Raw genomic sequence first — 14,995 nt, 5'->3', positions numbered from 1 at the left:
TGTAGAGAATTTGATTTGTATATATATATTTTTTTCCAACATTTAATGTTTTATAAATAGTTCGTTGTTTAAATAAATCTTAAAAAGTTTTCCATTGCATTTGCTCACTGTATCTAAATAACCAATGAATTTTTAAATTAAACGTGCAGTTATTAATGGTACCATCTTAATTCATATTTTTCACCTTTGACCATCTTTCTTGAATTCTTCATGCAATAACACACGTGCAGACAGCACTTGTCTGCGTCTTCTACCATCAAAAGATCCTTTTGAGGCCACGTCAAGCAAATGCAGTACTTTTCATACAATAAAGTAGAATAAAGATACGGAGTATTAACCAAATAACGCACCTTCAACAAGACTTGTTGGTTAAATTCAAACCACAAAGCTTTGGAACACCTCTTCAACTCATACCATCTCTCTCTCTCTCTCTCTCTATCTCTCTCCAGTTTGAGCTTTGAAAATTGTTAAACCCAAGTTTACTTTGAGATACTATTGTAAAAACCAAGCTGTCATGGAAGCTCTGAGTGCTTCACCTTTATCTTCATTTCAGGTCACAATATTCTCTCCAAGACTTCCCAAAACCCAAATAGGGAGAAGACCCTTTTTGAATCTTCCCCTCAGTAAAAAAGCCAATTCGTTTCTCTCACCAAATCCTAAAGAGGAATCCAAATTCAAGCTTTTCACTGCCATTTCTCCTACTGTTTCAACTGAATTTGCAGACCCACCTGAAGAAGAAATCAGTATCCACAACCAGGATGAGAAATTCGACTGGTTTTCACAGTGGTATCCGATAATGCCGGTTTGTGACCTCGACAAGAGGGTACCACATGGGAAAAAAGTGATGGGTGTTGATGTTGTGGTGTGGTGGGATAGGAATGAGAATGCATGGAAGGTGTTTGATGATGCGTGTCCTCACAGGTTGGCTCCACTCTCTGAAGGGAGGATTGATCAGTGGGGCAGATTGCAGTGTGTGTACCATGGTTGGTGTTTTGGTGGCTCTGGTGACTGCAAATTCATTCCTCAGGCACCCCCAGACGGTCCACCGGTATGATGACTCTCCTTTTTCTCATTGTATGACCAAATTGTTGTATGAGTTCAGATTTTAGATTAATTTTTCTGTGAATTTTGTCACATAAGCAAAAAGGAGAGAAAATCTGTTAAAATGGTTTGGGCATGTGCTAAAAGGGCCTTTAAGTGTGCCGGTTAAGAAAAGCAACATAGTCCACATTGAGGGTAATACTAGGAGAAGAGGTAGACAGAAGTTGATGTGGGTAGAGTTAGTAAAGAAAGGTATGATAGAGTGTGGATTGATTGAGACTATGCCCTTAAAAAGAGCGGAAAGGAAACATGGAATTCATGTAGCCGACCCCCCACTGATTGGGAAAAGGCTTCGTTGTTGTTGTTGAAGCGAATTTCTCAAATCTCTTTTGTTGTATTTTTTTTGTTATTGAACTATGATTGTCTTGTGTTTAATGTTCTATCTTTTATAGTCTCGAGCCAAAATAAGGAGGAAGGCTGTGGTCCTTTGACAACTAACAAAACATATGGCTCACACCCTATGGACATGAATCCTAAAATGTTTGAGTTGAGTTTTACGATATAATATGCTAAAATTAGTAGTATTGTATTTATGAATGAGATGAATAAATATGTTAAAAGTTAGTAAAAGGGATCCTTGGAGAAGTTTATGGGAATAGGATGTCATCCAAAAGAAACTTGGCAGATAAATGAGGTGATTCGAATAGAAATTAATTGAAAAAGAGCAGGTTTATAGCTTAAATGTATGTAGTAATGAGGAAACTTGTAAAAGTTATAAAGGCCAAATGAATATCATAGATTAGTGCCAAAGTTTCTGTGAAGGAATTGAAATGAAAGAAAGGGTGGAAGAGTTCTTCATAAACTGGTTGGTACAAAACCATGAGGAAGACCAACGGGCCAGTGGCCTAGCGGTATCAGCTTCTTACTTTCCAAAGGGAGGTTAAGGGTTCAAGTTTCAGAAGAGACAAGTGTGTGTGAGTACCAACTAGAAAAAAAAAAAAAAAAAAAAAAAAAAAAAAAAAAAAAAAAAAACCTTGATAATTTTACTATTTTAAGAAATTATGACTATTCTTGTAAAAATAAGGTCCTTGTAAGTTGAATTTGCTTTAAGCTTAATGTACATTAGAAAGGCTGTAAGAATCGTATTGCCATTGAAGTTTATAGTGTATGCACAATGGTGCAATAGTTGTTAAATTTTAAAAAAATAAAAATAAAAAATAAAAAAATTTAAAATAAAAATCAAACAAAAAGCAACTAAAAGCCCTAATGTCAATGAGTTGCATTAGTGTATATCAAATTTTAACGTCTACTAATGTTAAATGATCTCTCTTGATCTACAGTTTTGTTGTTTAGGATTAAGGATATGAAAACATTATATATTTGCATAATCATCAGAAGAACATAATTTGGTTGTGGGATGTAGCTGATATCCCGTTAGTTAAGTCTATACTGTCTTCCACTTAGGTTCATGCTTCATCAATTGTTCAAAGTAACTGTCCATTGATGTGACTATATGGAGATTGTGATGATCACATGCCTAAAATAAATGCTAATTACAACTCCAAGTACCATGATACATGGAACAAGAATAGTAATACCAGTTATGCTGGAGTTTGGAATGTGCTATAAAGGGTAGAGACTAATTGAGAATGATGAGCTTGTTCCAAATACAAGATCTCTTCTCTTGCTACATCAAGAGTAGATTAATAGATAATTGTTTTAAAATGCAGAACTTCCGCACCTTTAAAAATGGAGTTACAAGGATTAATTATGTGTTTTGCTTGGCATGCTATGGCCTATTCTTTTTCATTTTTCTTTTTAACAATTTTGCAATGCAGAAGTTTAAATTTACTATTTACTACATTTATCATCACTGGAGTTAAGATTATAAAAGAAGTTTATGGGTTTTTAAATTTATTATTTAATGAAGGCTACAATGCTTTGAATTGTGTGATTCGACTTGCAGATTGTTTTCGGTACTATTTTTTCTGTTTCTTTGAACAGGAATATTTAGGTAATTCTTGCCTTCTTGGATCTAAAGAAGTTGAAGTTAAATAAATCTCAACCTATTTATGCTCTCGCAGCTCCGGGTCTAATTTACATTCAGTAAATTTTTTTTTATTTTCTTATGTATATGATTCAGATTGGCTTTTCCAACAAAACTTATAGATTCACACGTTCAACAAAGCATGTGCGGCTGTTTATCCTAGTACCGTGCAACATGACATGGTTTGGTTTTGGCCGAACACTGATCCTCAATACAAAGATATTCTTATGAAGAAAAAACCCCCCTACATACCAGAATTGGATGATCCGTCGTATACTAAATCAATGGGAAACAGAGACATACCATACGGGTACGGAAAACATATTGTGACTGCATTTTCTTACCTTCCTTGTCGTGAACAGAAGATTATGTACTGTCTTGTTTCTGCGTGAGAGAATAAAAAATAATTAAAAAGAACCTTTCAGGTGAATGTAATGGAGAAAATAAATTGTATTTTTTTATGTGGTTGCTCGTTAATGCCTGCACAAAGGTAAAGAGAGAAACAAAGAGAACAAGAAAAAAAGGAACAGAGTGGAAAAAGAAAATCAAAGAAATATTGTGTTCCCTGAATCATCAAGGCAAATTATTTCTTTTATACGAAGTCTGAATATAACTTTGAAACATTTGATAAGTACCACAAACAATTTGTCAAGTCTTTCAATAATCAATGTATGCTCGAGTTATTTTGATTTATTTAAAGTTGAATTTGCAGGTACGAGATTCTTGCTGAAAATCTTATGGACCCTGCTCATGTTCCATATGCACATTATGGAATAATGAAAGTTCGAGAGCCCAAAAACAAAGTAAGAACTTTTACATAAACTTTTTTTTTTTTTTATAACACGGGCACACACCCATCCTCAACCTTCTATTTGGAAAGAGTAGGAGCTACCACTTGGGCTTAAGCCCTTGGTGGTACATAAACTTCATCTTTAGTTATTATGTTAAGTTTTCTCTTAATTTGTTGAGTTTCATATGGCTAACACCGACTTCCCTTCACTACTAAGGTTGATAGAGAAGGGGGCAGACCACTTGAAATTGGTGTAGAGAAACTGGGCATAAATGGTTTTATTGCGAAGCAGGAGATGGGTGATGGCATATTTATTGCACCTTGTGTGTTTAAAGTTTCCGCCACTCTTGCGAAGGATCAAGGGAACAAATCTAAGTCATCACATGGAACCGAAGAGGTATTCAGTTGGCATCTTCCATTACATCAAGTTGATCAATGGGAGCTATTTTTTTTTTCTTTAATTATCCATTTTATTTTGATTTGCTATTAGGACTTTATTTTCTGCATACTTGCTTGGTTCAGGAACCGTCATCACATGTGCAGCAACGGAGTTTCCATCTAATTTTTATCTGTATTCCTGTTAGTCCGGGTAACAGCAGATTGATATGGACATTTCCAAGGAACTTTGGAGTTTGGATTGATCAAATTGTTCCGCGTTGGATATTCCATATGGGACAAAATTTGATTCTGGATTCGGATTTATATCTTCTTCATGTTGAGGTAATTCCTATCTCTTTATTTTTTATAAATATGTGAGTTTTTGTTAGCTTTTTGTATCATTTTTTCTAAGGTATATTGTGATACAACTGACTAAAGCTTAACAAATCAACCTTACAAACATTTTTGGGATTTGGGTTCATCATGATAATTAGAATTGAGGGTTAGTAATTGTTGTTTACTAATACAGAAATTGGTCAAGGATAAATGAAGGCGGGTAGAAACTAGAAAGACAAGCCATTTAATTCAACCATGTCAAAAAAGCCTTTTATTCCAACAATTTAGGATCAACTACACAAAACCTTTTCAACCATCTAAAGACCATGTCATGACGAACATATTTAGTAACAGGATCAAGCCGAGTTGTAATAGAGAAGTCACCAAGGACGTATCCGGTTCTCAAGCCACCGAGGATATAGAGAACAAGATCTCCATCAGAAATTGGTTGTGCCAACAGCAGCAAGATCCATGACTTTATGTTTAGCCTACCGTAGGTAAACGGCACAAAGAACAGGAGAAAACTATTATACTGAAACCCTAGGCTTGGGGAAGAGTTGTGCAGGGTCCATGATCTAGACCTAGAAGAGGGGGGTGGGGGGAATAGTTCTCTACCTTTTGTTGAATTATACTCTTAACTACCTTTATCTGAATTTTGAAATATAACTAGATAAACAGAAATTATAAAGTCTATTTGATTGGAAATAAATAGATTAAACCAATCATTGTCATAATAATGCATGTGATAAGCATAATGCAATAAAGTAAATCAATCACACACTAAACACCGGATTTTGTGTGAAAAAAACAAACGAAATAAACTACAGAACCCAGCCAGGCAGATAAACATATGCCAAGTAGAAAGTGGTTACAGACTAAGTTACCAAACTCTAACACCAAAACCAAGACCAATCTCATACAAGACCAATCTTATATCCTTAAGCCCCTTCCAACTCAGACTCACACAAGACCAATCTCATATCCTTAAGCCGTTGATCCATCGACAACTCAGTTCTTCATGAACTCTCTTTCTCCATGGATCCTCTATCTCCTTGCAAGTAATATCCAATTGTGTATGTGTGGACTTTGTTGTTGAATCCCTTAGATCAGCAACTGATACTTCAACAATTCACTGATGCTCTCACCATACTAGATGTATGATGCTGGATACAAAAACACAAACTCTGGTAACCAAAGGATTATTAGAGAGTGGCCCAAATTTGGTTCTGGGGTTGCAACTGATCCGACGACTCGTTGATTGACCTTTGTGTGGACCTTATTTTTGACCCTTTTTTCGCTTGCAGGTTGTGGACCCTATTTAGTACTCTATTGTAGCCCCATATATAAGGGTGTTGAGGGTTTGGAGTGGGATATAGAAAGACACTGAAAATCACAGAAAAGAGAGTGAGAGCAAGAGATAAGGTTTGGGGGCCGAAACTTGTAATCTCTTGTTTTTCGCACAGTGAAATCTTTCTACGGATCTCCATTGTGGATGTAGACACACCTTGTGTCAAACCGCACTAAATTTTTATGTTCTGTGTGTGGCGTGTTTATTTTTTCTGTTGTGTTTCGTGATTGTTACTCGGTTCGTCATTGTTTGTTTTGTCGCAACAGAGGGCACAAGTAATATTGATGAAAAGCTTATATGCAAAAGTATGACCTATTACTTGTGCTAGCTATCCTTTTCCATTTTTCTTGAACAATACATGCCTTTTCGTACAGAATAGTAGAGAAAATAGGGTTTGAGTGTTATAATTTAGAAAGGAAATAAAGAAAATGAACTCTCAATTGGTCGAGCCAAGTGTTGATCAATCAACACGAAGCCAGTAAGCTTCGATGGATATCTCGATCGATTGTAGTTTTCTGCCCTAATTAGATTTGGATATGGATTTCAGTTGTTTCCAGAAACACTCCTAATGCATATACAAAGAGTTCTGAATGCATCAAGCACACAAATTACGAAACCCTAATTACTATATGCAAAACCCTAAATGGTGAGTATCACAATTCAAGTTGTAACTTACCTTTACATCCTTGAAACTTGTGAAAGTCCTGATGTACCCTTGAACAAAAGGTACCACAACTAACTTAACTACCCAGATTTAATAAACAAAAATACAGGCCTCAAGTTTTGAACACAACTCTATCAACCTTAGTCCTATATTTGTTGTGAGTGAGAGACAAAATATTTCCCAAGATTCTTCCAAACTTTTTTTTGCGGTGGATAATCAACTGAGAAGGAGCAGATAGTGTTTATGCAACGTGATTGTTAACGCCCTGTATTAGCCCCCTCCCCAATTGCTACATCTACCAATGGATGTAAGCCACTTAGACGTCCGTACCACTAGAAATTAAAAATTCAAGAAATTTGGATTAGGGTTGGTTCCAGGCCATTGGAACCCAAAATGGTTACAAAGCCTCGCTGTAATCAAGAAAACAAAAAGGCCAAGATAAGGCGTGTGGTGTGAAGAATGCCAGCTGTATTGTTTTCCAGCCACAGAGCCATTAAAAATCTCTGGAAACGTAGCATGTGACAGCTCAAGCCATGCTTCTGGCTTGAGGATGGAAAGCTCCCCAATCCGATAGTGTAAATTCCAGGCTTAGGTTGTACCTTTTCAGGTTATGATTTTTTTTTTCCCTTGATTTTTCTTTTAACTGTCTCTCTGTGAAGGATCAAATTAGCCCCTTACTATGGGCTTTGAGACATATATCTAGGGGTGCTTATTGTCAAGAGCATATTGTAATATGCTGGCATGCCTCACAATTGTCCATTGGATACATTCCATTCCCTTAAAGTGGGTTCACAATAGTTCAAATACCATATGGAGTGAAGAGTCACCTTAACTTGTCCTTACTCCTTATTCTAGCTTCTGGACTAAACACCTCAGGAGTCAGGATGTTCCATTGCGGCAACGATTTGCAAAAGAGCATTGGTGTGACACTGGACCGTCTTCAGAAAGAGGTGTTGTCTAGGCCCTATCAATCAACCTCTAGCAGGTCCATTTGCCAAGGTTATGTCAGGAGGCATGACACGGGAGTTGGGTTGTCAGTCATGCCTGGTGTCAAGACACGGAGTGATTCTTCAAGGTACCATTCATCGTGTATCAGATGACTTTTTTTACATGGCACGTGTTGTTAAAAGAAGTCATAGAGGTGTGTCTGACGTCTTGATCATCCAAATGTTAACAAGAATATTTTGCTAATTTGTTCTTGTTTATAACCCTCGTATTCCCTGGTTATGCCTTCTAAAGTAATCATAGGAGCCTCAAAAGGATATATGTGCTTGCATAGTCATATGAACTTGAACTGAATTCAGTTTCATTGAGAATGGTTGAATGACCAAAGGTGCTCCCTTCTTAATGTTGGCACAATTGGATGTAGCACGAGTAGGGATAACTGTGGTAATCAATCAACCAACCAGATAAATGCAATGAACGTAGCTCATGGTTCTCTTCCATTCCCTTTCTACTTTTTATTCTAATTTATTCAAGGGCTAATTTTATTATTTCAGTTTGTTGTTGACTGAAAAATCATATAGCATGTTTTTACAAATAATTAAATTTTAATATTTTCTTTTCACTGAAACTTCATTTAGTTAATCAGCCTAGTGGCCTAGTTGATTGATATACCACAGTTATCAATTTAAATTAGTTACAATTTGTCGTTATAAAATATCATTTCTTCAAGCTTAGGATTTTTTAAATTCTTATTTTATTTCCATAGGTTCCCTCTGTTGCTAGGGAGACTATGTCCCATATGAATTTACCTCCATTGGGCTTAGTTTGCAGTATGAGAACTACTTTTACCAAATAGAATTTTCATTCCATGTTGTATTGCCCATCGATTAGGGGGTGGGAGGGAAAAATCATTTTGAAGATGGGATTAAATTATTCGCTTCGGTTTTATCCAGCAAGAAGTGAACTGTATCTAATGTACCAACCATGTAATCACAGTAATTCTCCGTCACGCTTTTATATGAAACAAATGGACCCTCGGGAAAGATGTGATATTGCATTTAGTTAATTTTATACCGACTCACATTTTCCTTGTAGGAACGTAGGATTATGAACATTGGCCCCTCCAATTGGCAGAAAGCTTGTTTTGTGCCAACAAAGTCAGATGCCCTTGTGGTCGGTTTCAGAAAGTGGTTAAACAAATATGCAGGCGGTCAAGTTGATTGGCGAACCAAGTTCACCGGAGCCCTTCCTCCATCTCCTCCGAGAGAACAGCTGATGGACAGATAAAATGTGTGAATTTCAAGTAAGGTTTCAAGTTTAAGTTTGATTTAGTCCTTAAATTCTATAAAGACAGTAGCTTTTTGTACAACGTTCTAAGGAGGAAAACAAGAGAAAACTTGGATTGTATGACGGCCACTCCAATCCAAACTAGATGCAACATCTCGCGTTTTCATTTTCTTAAACTCGTGGTTGGTTTCAGGTACTGGTCCCATGTGGTGAATTGCCGCAGTTGCAGTGCAGCGATGAAAGGCCTCAACGTGCTCGAGGTCGTACTGCAGGTAATCTCTGTTGCTTCAATTGGGATCGTCGCTGCAGCCAAGCAGGGAATGGTGTCAGCTGCTGCACGGACCACTCTGGTCGCCATGGCAGTGTTATGCTTTGTTGCTTCTCGGTGGTTGTCTCATTTCATCTACAAGAATTTCCATTACCACGACTACAACCATGCTCTTCTCTGAGACTCATTTTCTACTTTTTGTCGATGGAATCACCATAGCTACTGTAAATGTGACAAACATTGTCTGTATATGTATAAACAATTGAAATTTGTATAAGAGCATCCTGAGGAAATAAAAGCACAATATAATAAGTTCTTGTTTTTAAGTCAATTTGTTAGTTGTCCTAGTGCTGGTTGGCTTGAATAGACCAGTGAACTAAGCTCAAGCAATGTTAGGCCTGCCGGCATATGCCTGAAAGAGGAGGGGTGTGTGTCCTCCCTTTCTGACATAATGTCGGCAGAAATATACTTATTCTAAATATATATATATATATATATATATATATATATATATATATATATTTTATATTTATGTACATGTGACATATTAATATACTACATAAGAAAAAGTTATCAAAAGAATGCATAATTCAGGTAAGCTTCTTAAAATTATATTTCCTCTAATTTTCCTTTGAAAAAAAAAAAAATTTACATATATCCCTTTTTCAAGTACCCCATATTTTTTTTCCTTCTCTAATTTTTGTTTCCTTTTTTAAAAAAATTCTTTTTTTCACTTTTGTATAATTATGTATTGTAACATTTTTTCCTCTTCTTTTTATTTTTTTATTTTTCTTCTACTGATTTAAATCAATTCATACATCGTTTGTTTATCAGAGTACATTTGTTATTGTATTTAATGAAAATATTATTAACTAATATTTCTATTCTTATTTTTGTCTAAGCATATATATATATTTTTTACAGTACTCTTATTTAGCATATTATTTTGCAACTATATATATATATATATATATATATATATATTCTTTGCATTTTGATTTTAAAAAGTTATATTTGTCCTACTTGTTAAAAAGTGCACTGTGCACTCTGAAATAAAATCCTGATTCCGCCTTTGATCACTCTTATAACGAACTTGCACGGTACATTCTAAGGTCAAGTTTATGACAAGGCTGTCTAAGCTTGAGACCAGAATCCTTTATAAAAATTTAGAGATTTAAAATTATTCACGTGATTGATTTAAATACATTATAACTATAAAAACACGGTGATGTGACCATTTTTAAACCATTAGATTTTATTTCAATCCATTGATCTGGATATGAAAAATGCATCCAACCATGATAATTGAATTCAAAAACATTCTGCATCCCACCATGATAATTGAATTCAAAAACATTCTCCAAAATTCCGACTTAAAATTAATGAACCTTGAAAAAGTTTAGTCGGCACTAATATAATCATGACTAAAATTTTCATATTCCCACTCATCTCATCCAACAAATAAAATCACAAATTTATCCGGGTGATATTTCACAAAAATATAGTTATCTTTCCCCACAAACATTGGTTCAGTTTGTTTTGATATAAAATTGTTTTTAGGTAAAAAATAAAAATAAAAGATTTTTAACAAAGGTTTAGGTCGAGGTGGGTGGAACGTGTAAAATACCTTGTAAAAAATTGATGAATAAATTATTTTTGTTAAGTTTTAATTTTTTTTTCTTCATAAATATTTTACGAAAACCAAATACCAAAAAAAACACAAAAGATATTTTTCAAAAAATATTAAAAAATATTTTACGTTGAAATAAAAGGAGACGAAAAGAGAACTTAAGTTATTTTAACACCGTACCAATGACCTGATGACGATATTTCTTAATTAATTATTCCAAAATAAAGGCACAAATGAAGAAGAGTAATAATCTCGTGGTTGGCAATTGAAATTTGCAGTTTTTGAAAGAAATTTTTTTTTTTTTTCAAAAAACAAGAAACAAAAAAATCAGAAAAAGAAAAAAAAAAAAAAAAAAAAAAAAAAAAAATTGCGATAAGTTGGACTCATTAGCTGTGTGAGACCTGTCATTTGATGCTGATATGTCACTTGCTATTCATAGAGGATCCAGTATTATACTCATAAATTATACTCTTGCTTGAAAATTAAGACATAATTATTGCATAAACAAAATTACCCAGATCGATCTCTCTCTCTCTCTCTTCTCACACAGGCTTGGAGTGGCTACTATTCAGATCACAGATCCAGAGCTAAGAAGGCCCTAACCCTCTCTCTCTCTCTCTCTCTCTCTCTCTCTCTACTTCCAACAACCACTCTCTCCCTGAATTCCCAAAATACCTTCCACTCTTCTCTTCTTCCAGCATTATCACTCTCTGCAATAAGGGTCTCTCCACATCAGAGGTAAACACACCTAACCCTAAGTTTTTCTCTCTTCCTCAAATTCATTCTTTTAAGTCTTTACTCTGCAAACCCATTTGTCATTATCACCTTCAAGATTGGTCTTTTGGTTATTTTGCGAAATTACACTCTGGTTATTCATAAATCTAGTCTGATCAGTTGTTGATGTTAGGGTTTTTGAATTCACAATGAAAGAATCGGATCCAACAACAGACCCAATTGGGCAAAACCTAATAAAAGTCATAAGCAATGTGTTTTTCTCAGTGTTTGTGTTCTCTGTGCTCGTATTTACGGTAATTGCAATCACATACCAACCTCCCGATCCATGGGAGTCCTCCAGAGCCCTAACTAGGGTTTTCACTGATGTCGAAAATGCCACCTTCAAAACCGACACCTCCGTCCTCCAAACCGGTGAGGACGTCGCTGTCTCACCGTCGGCGCTGCCCTCTGCAGAGACGGCCACTATCACCGAAGCGGTGATAGAGAAATCCGAGGAGAAAATGTCGAATTTGACTGTGAAATCGGGTTGTGAGGATCTGTTTGCCGTGAATTGCTCCGACCCACGAGTCTTGATCACGATTGAGAGGTTTAATTTGAAGCTTTTCAAGTCAATTGTGTTTTTGGAGTATCAAACCCCAGTTAATGGGTCGAAACCCGATGAGTGTGATGTGTCATGGAGGTTTAGGAACAAGAAGGAGAAATCTTGGAGGAAATATAGGGATTTCAGGAGGTTTAGGATTGGATTTGGTGAAAATTGTACTTATAAAGTGGTTGGTGCAAGGGGTTGGCATTCGGGTATAAATGCTCGTCGGCCTAGGAGTAGAGCTAATGCCACTAAGAATGGTGGGAATGCTAAAATTTCAGCTCGATTTCGTGATGATGAGATCAATGACACAATCCCGGTTTTGGGATCTGATGCAGCCTTTAGGAAGGGGAAGTATTTGTACTATTCGCGTGGAGGGGATTATTGTAAAGGAATGAATCATCACCTTTGGAGCTTCTTGTGTGCTCTTGGTGAGGCTCAGTATCTGAATCGAACATTTGTGATGGATCTGAGTATTTGCTTGGCGGGGACTTATAATCCAAGTAATAAGGATGAGGAGGGAAAGGATTTCAGGTATTATTATGATTTTGAGCATTTGAAAGAGGTGGCCTCAATTGTGGAGGAGGGTGAGTTCCTTAGAGATTGGAGGAAATGGGATAAGACCCACAAGAAGAAAATCCCAGTTCGGAAGGTTGCGAGCCATAATGTTACTCCAATGCAACTTAAGAAAGATAAGAGCACGATTATCTGGAGGCAGTTTGATGCTCCTGAGCCGGAGAATTATTGGTACAGGGTGTGTGAAGGGCAAGCTGCAAAGTACGTCCAAAGGCCGTGGCAAGCTCTGTGGAAATCAAAGAGATTGATGAATATAGTTTCTGAGATTAGCGGAAGTATGGACTGGGATTTTGATGCTGTTCATGTGGTCCGAGGAGAGAAAGCACAGAATAAGGAGCTGTGGCCCCATGTCGATGCTGATACATCCCCAAATGCCCTTGTTACGAAGCTTCAAGGGACGATTCAACCTTGGAGGAATCTGTATATTGCCACTAATGAACCATTCTATAATTACTTTGATAAATTGAGGTCTCATTACAAGGTTCATTTGCTTGATGATTATAAGGCACTGTGGGGAAATACAAGTGAGTGGTACAATGAGACAATGATTTTGAATGGTGGCCGCCCCGTTGATTTTGATGGATACATGAGAGTTGAAGTGGACACTGAGGTACTTTACAGAGCAAAGACAAGGGTAGAAACATTCTATAATTTGACAAAAGATTGCAAGGATGGGATTAATACATGCTAACCAGGTTGGATACGTTGTTCATTGCTTTCATATAAGTTGTTTTTCATCTCTTTTTCCCTCTTTTACTTTCTATATTGTTTCAGAATGAGAATACTGAGTTCATTTCAGGCTTCATGTTCATTTGTTGTACTCATTGACCATTTCTGTTGTGAAGCCTGTATTTGTACTATAGATTCAAGTTTTTACAGCCTTTACACCACATATGGTGTGTTTGTTGAGTATATCCTCTATTTCCTTTCCATCACATATGGTGTGTGTTTGTGTGTGTGTGTGTTTTTCCCTCTCTGTGGAAAGTCGAGGGTTATAATGTTAAGGGTAAAATATTAAGTTGCAGTGAGATTTTCCTGAAATTCACAGAGGTTTGTTTGTTTGCTTGACTAATGCAGTTTCCTTTGTATATATCACGGAAAAGTAAACCCCCTTCTTGTATTTATTGTAAATGACCCACAATAGCTATTGAGCTCTGCATTCTCGGGAGGACCAGAGTCTTCCTTAAGGTCATTGTTTGGCTACCAGTCTAAATATTTCAAAATTCTACCAGTCTAATTATTTCAAAATTCTACCAGTCTTCCGTAAGGTTACTAAACTAGAATTTGGTGGATATGCTCTATCCCTGATCCTTCAAGGACTCCTCTCTTTAAGACTAATTTCTGGGAGTTTATCCCTAAATTTCCATGATCACGACCACCTTGCCGTCACAATTAGCCAACTGCCTCTTCGATTATGATTGGTGATGTTTATGTTGATTTCGCCATGATATTAACCTCCTTCCATCTGTGTAGGCTCAGTGGAAAGAACCTTTTTGTTCTGTATTGTTAATCCAATTTCTCATGTTATATAGATCTTACAGAATTAGAAATGGAAAGAAATGCACTTCACAAGCGATGAAGCCATTCGTTCCGTATACCGGGCACATGAAATGGGTGAAAAAAACTGCAATACATGGATTCATTCTTCTCCCCTTCCCCCCTTTTGTGGAACTTCTAATGTTTTCTATTTTGCTTTTTTCGTTCCGGGCATCTTCTTCTCAGTTCCCTGAATGTGTTTGTAAACTTGCCCTCACTGAATATACTATTGAGGACAAATATTTTCCATATAAGTTGTCCAATTGTTCATGTCTTCAACATTTGAAACCATATTGTCTCTCCACTGTATTATCTGTCGTCTTCTTTTTCGAAGACAATACAGCTTGCAAGTACTTACTGGTTTCGCTTTAGTGAATGGCTTGTTTGGCCATTCGAGTACATTTTCTCTTGCTCATTTTCTTTTTTGCTTGCAAGTCAAGAAGTTCCTTCTCTTGGATTATGAATTTATGAAAGAAGAACAAACAGATACCAATTTATCTGTTTCTCGTCTATGCATCACCTTGTACTTTGTGGCACTTCACCATGCAAGACTGTGTAATCCTCCCAACACATAGATGCTGGTAAGCAGCCAGGGGCGGCTCAATGTAACTCGGGACCTTAGGCAAAAAATAAAAAGCGGTACTTTTCATATCATAATATGCAATATATTGATTATTAAATAATAAATAATTAAAAATTATTTTTTTTGCCTTTTGAGATGCAAACATACTAATTTAATTCTTATATTCAAGTGTGGTTAAAATATCTTTTTCAATAGACAATATAGCCAATCCATTTAATCTTTCTTGTGACATAGTTGATTGTAAATAT

The 14,995-nt window shown here is 36.1% G+C and overlaps 2 protein-coding genes across 3 annotated transcripts; both read left to right on the top strand.

The window, feature by feature from the left end:
- Positions 1–349: 349 nt before the first annotated feature.
- Positions 350–9,435, top strand: LOC132271427 (protochlorophyllide-dependent translocon component 52, chloroplastic-like). Of its 2 annotated transcripts, none has more exons than XM_059772798.1 (7): positions 350–1,048; positions 3,211–3,398; positions 3,801–3,891; positions 4,096–4,275; positions 4,401–4,598; positions 8,645–8,832; positions 9,030–9,435. In XM_059772798.1, exons 1-7 carry the CDS (start codon positions 515–517, stop codon positions 9,283–9,285), a joined length of 1,635 nt encoding a protein of 544 aa, XP_059628781.1. In that variant the 5' UTR covers positions 350–514; the 3' UTR covers positions 9,286–9,435. The 2 variants fall into 2 exon arrangements, with proteins under 2 accessions (XP_059628781.1, XP_059628782.1); XM_059772799.1 differs by having other exon boundaries at positions 351–1,048; positions 8,645–8,852; positions 9,030–9,169.
- A 1,784-nt stretch (positions 9,436–11,219) lies between these two features.
- Positions 11,220–13,540, top strand: LOC132271426 (uncharacterized). The gene has a single exon (XM_059772797.1). The coding sequence runs from the start codon at positions 11,658–11,660 to the stop codon at positions 13,317–13,319; it is 1,662 nt and encodes a 553-aa protein (XP_059628780.1). The 5' UTR covers positions 11,220–11,657; the 3' UTR covers positions 13,320–13,540.
- The last annotated feature ends 1,455 nt before the right edge of the window (positions 13,541–14,995 follow it).

This window comes from Cornus florida, unplaced genomic scaffold (assembly GCF_030987335.1).
Source record: "Cornus florida cultivar Cherokee Brave unplaced genomic scaffold, ASM3098733v1 CherokeeBrave_3.0.0_Hap2_Chr08, whole genome shotgun sequence".
NCBI lineage: Eukaryota > Viridiplantae > Streptophyta > Magnoliopsida > Cornales > Cornaceae > Cornus > Cornus florida.
The sequence above is the reverse complement of the archived record's forward strand: the minus strand, read 5'-3'. Positions and strand labels throughout refer to the sequence as shown.

Excerpts from the sequence above, each read along its gene's own strand:
- LOC132271426 (XM_059772797.1), top strand. The coding sequence starts at position 11,658 with ATGAAAGAATCGGATCCAACAACAGACCCAATTGGGCAAAACCTAATA.
- LOC132271427 (XM_059772798.1), top strand. The coding sequence starts at position 515 with ATGGAAGCTCTGAGTGCTTCACCTTTATCTTCATTTCAGGTCACAATA. Across the intron at positions 4,599-8,644 it reads TATATCTTCTTCATGTTGAG|GAACGTAGGATTATGAACAT; the intron begins GTAATTCCTATC and ends TTTTCCTTGTAG. Across the intron at positions 8,833-9,029 it reads AGAGAACAGCTGATGGACAG|GTACTGGTCCCATGTGGTGA; the intron begins ATAAAATGTGTG and ends GGTTGGTTTCAG.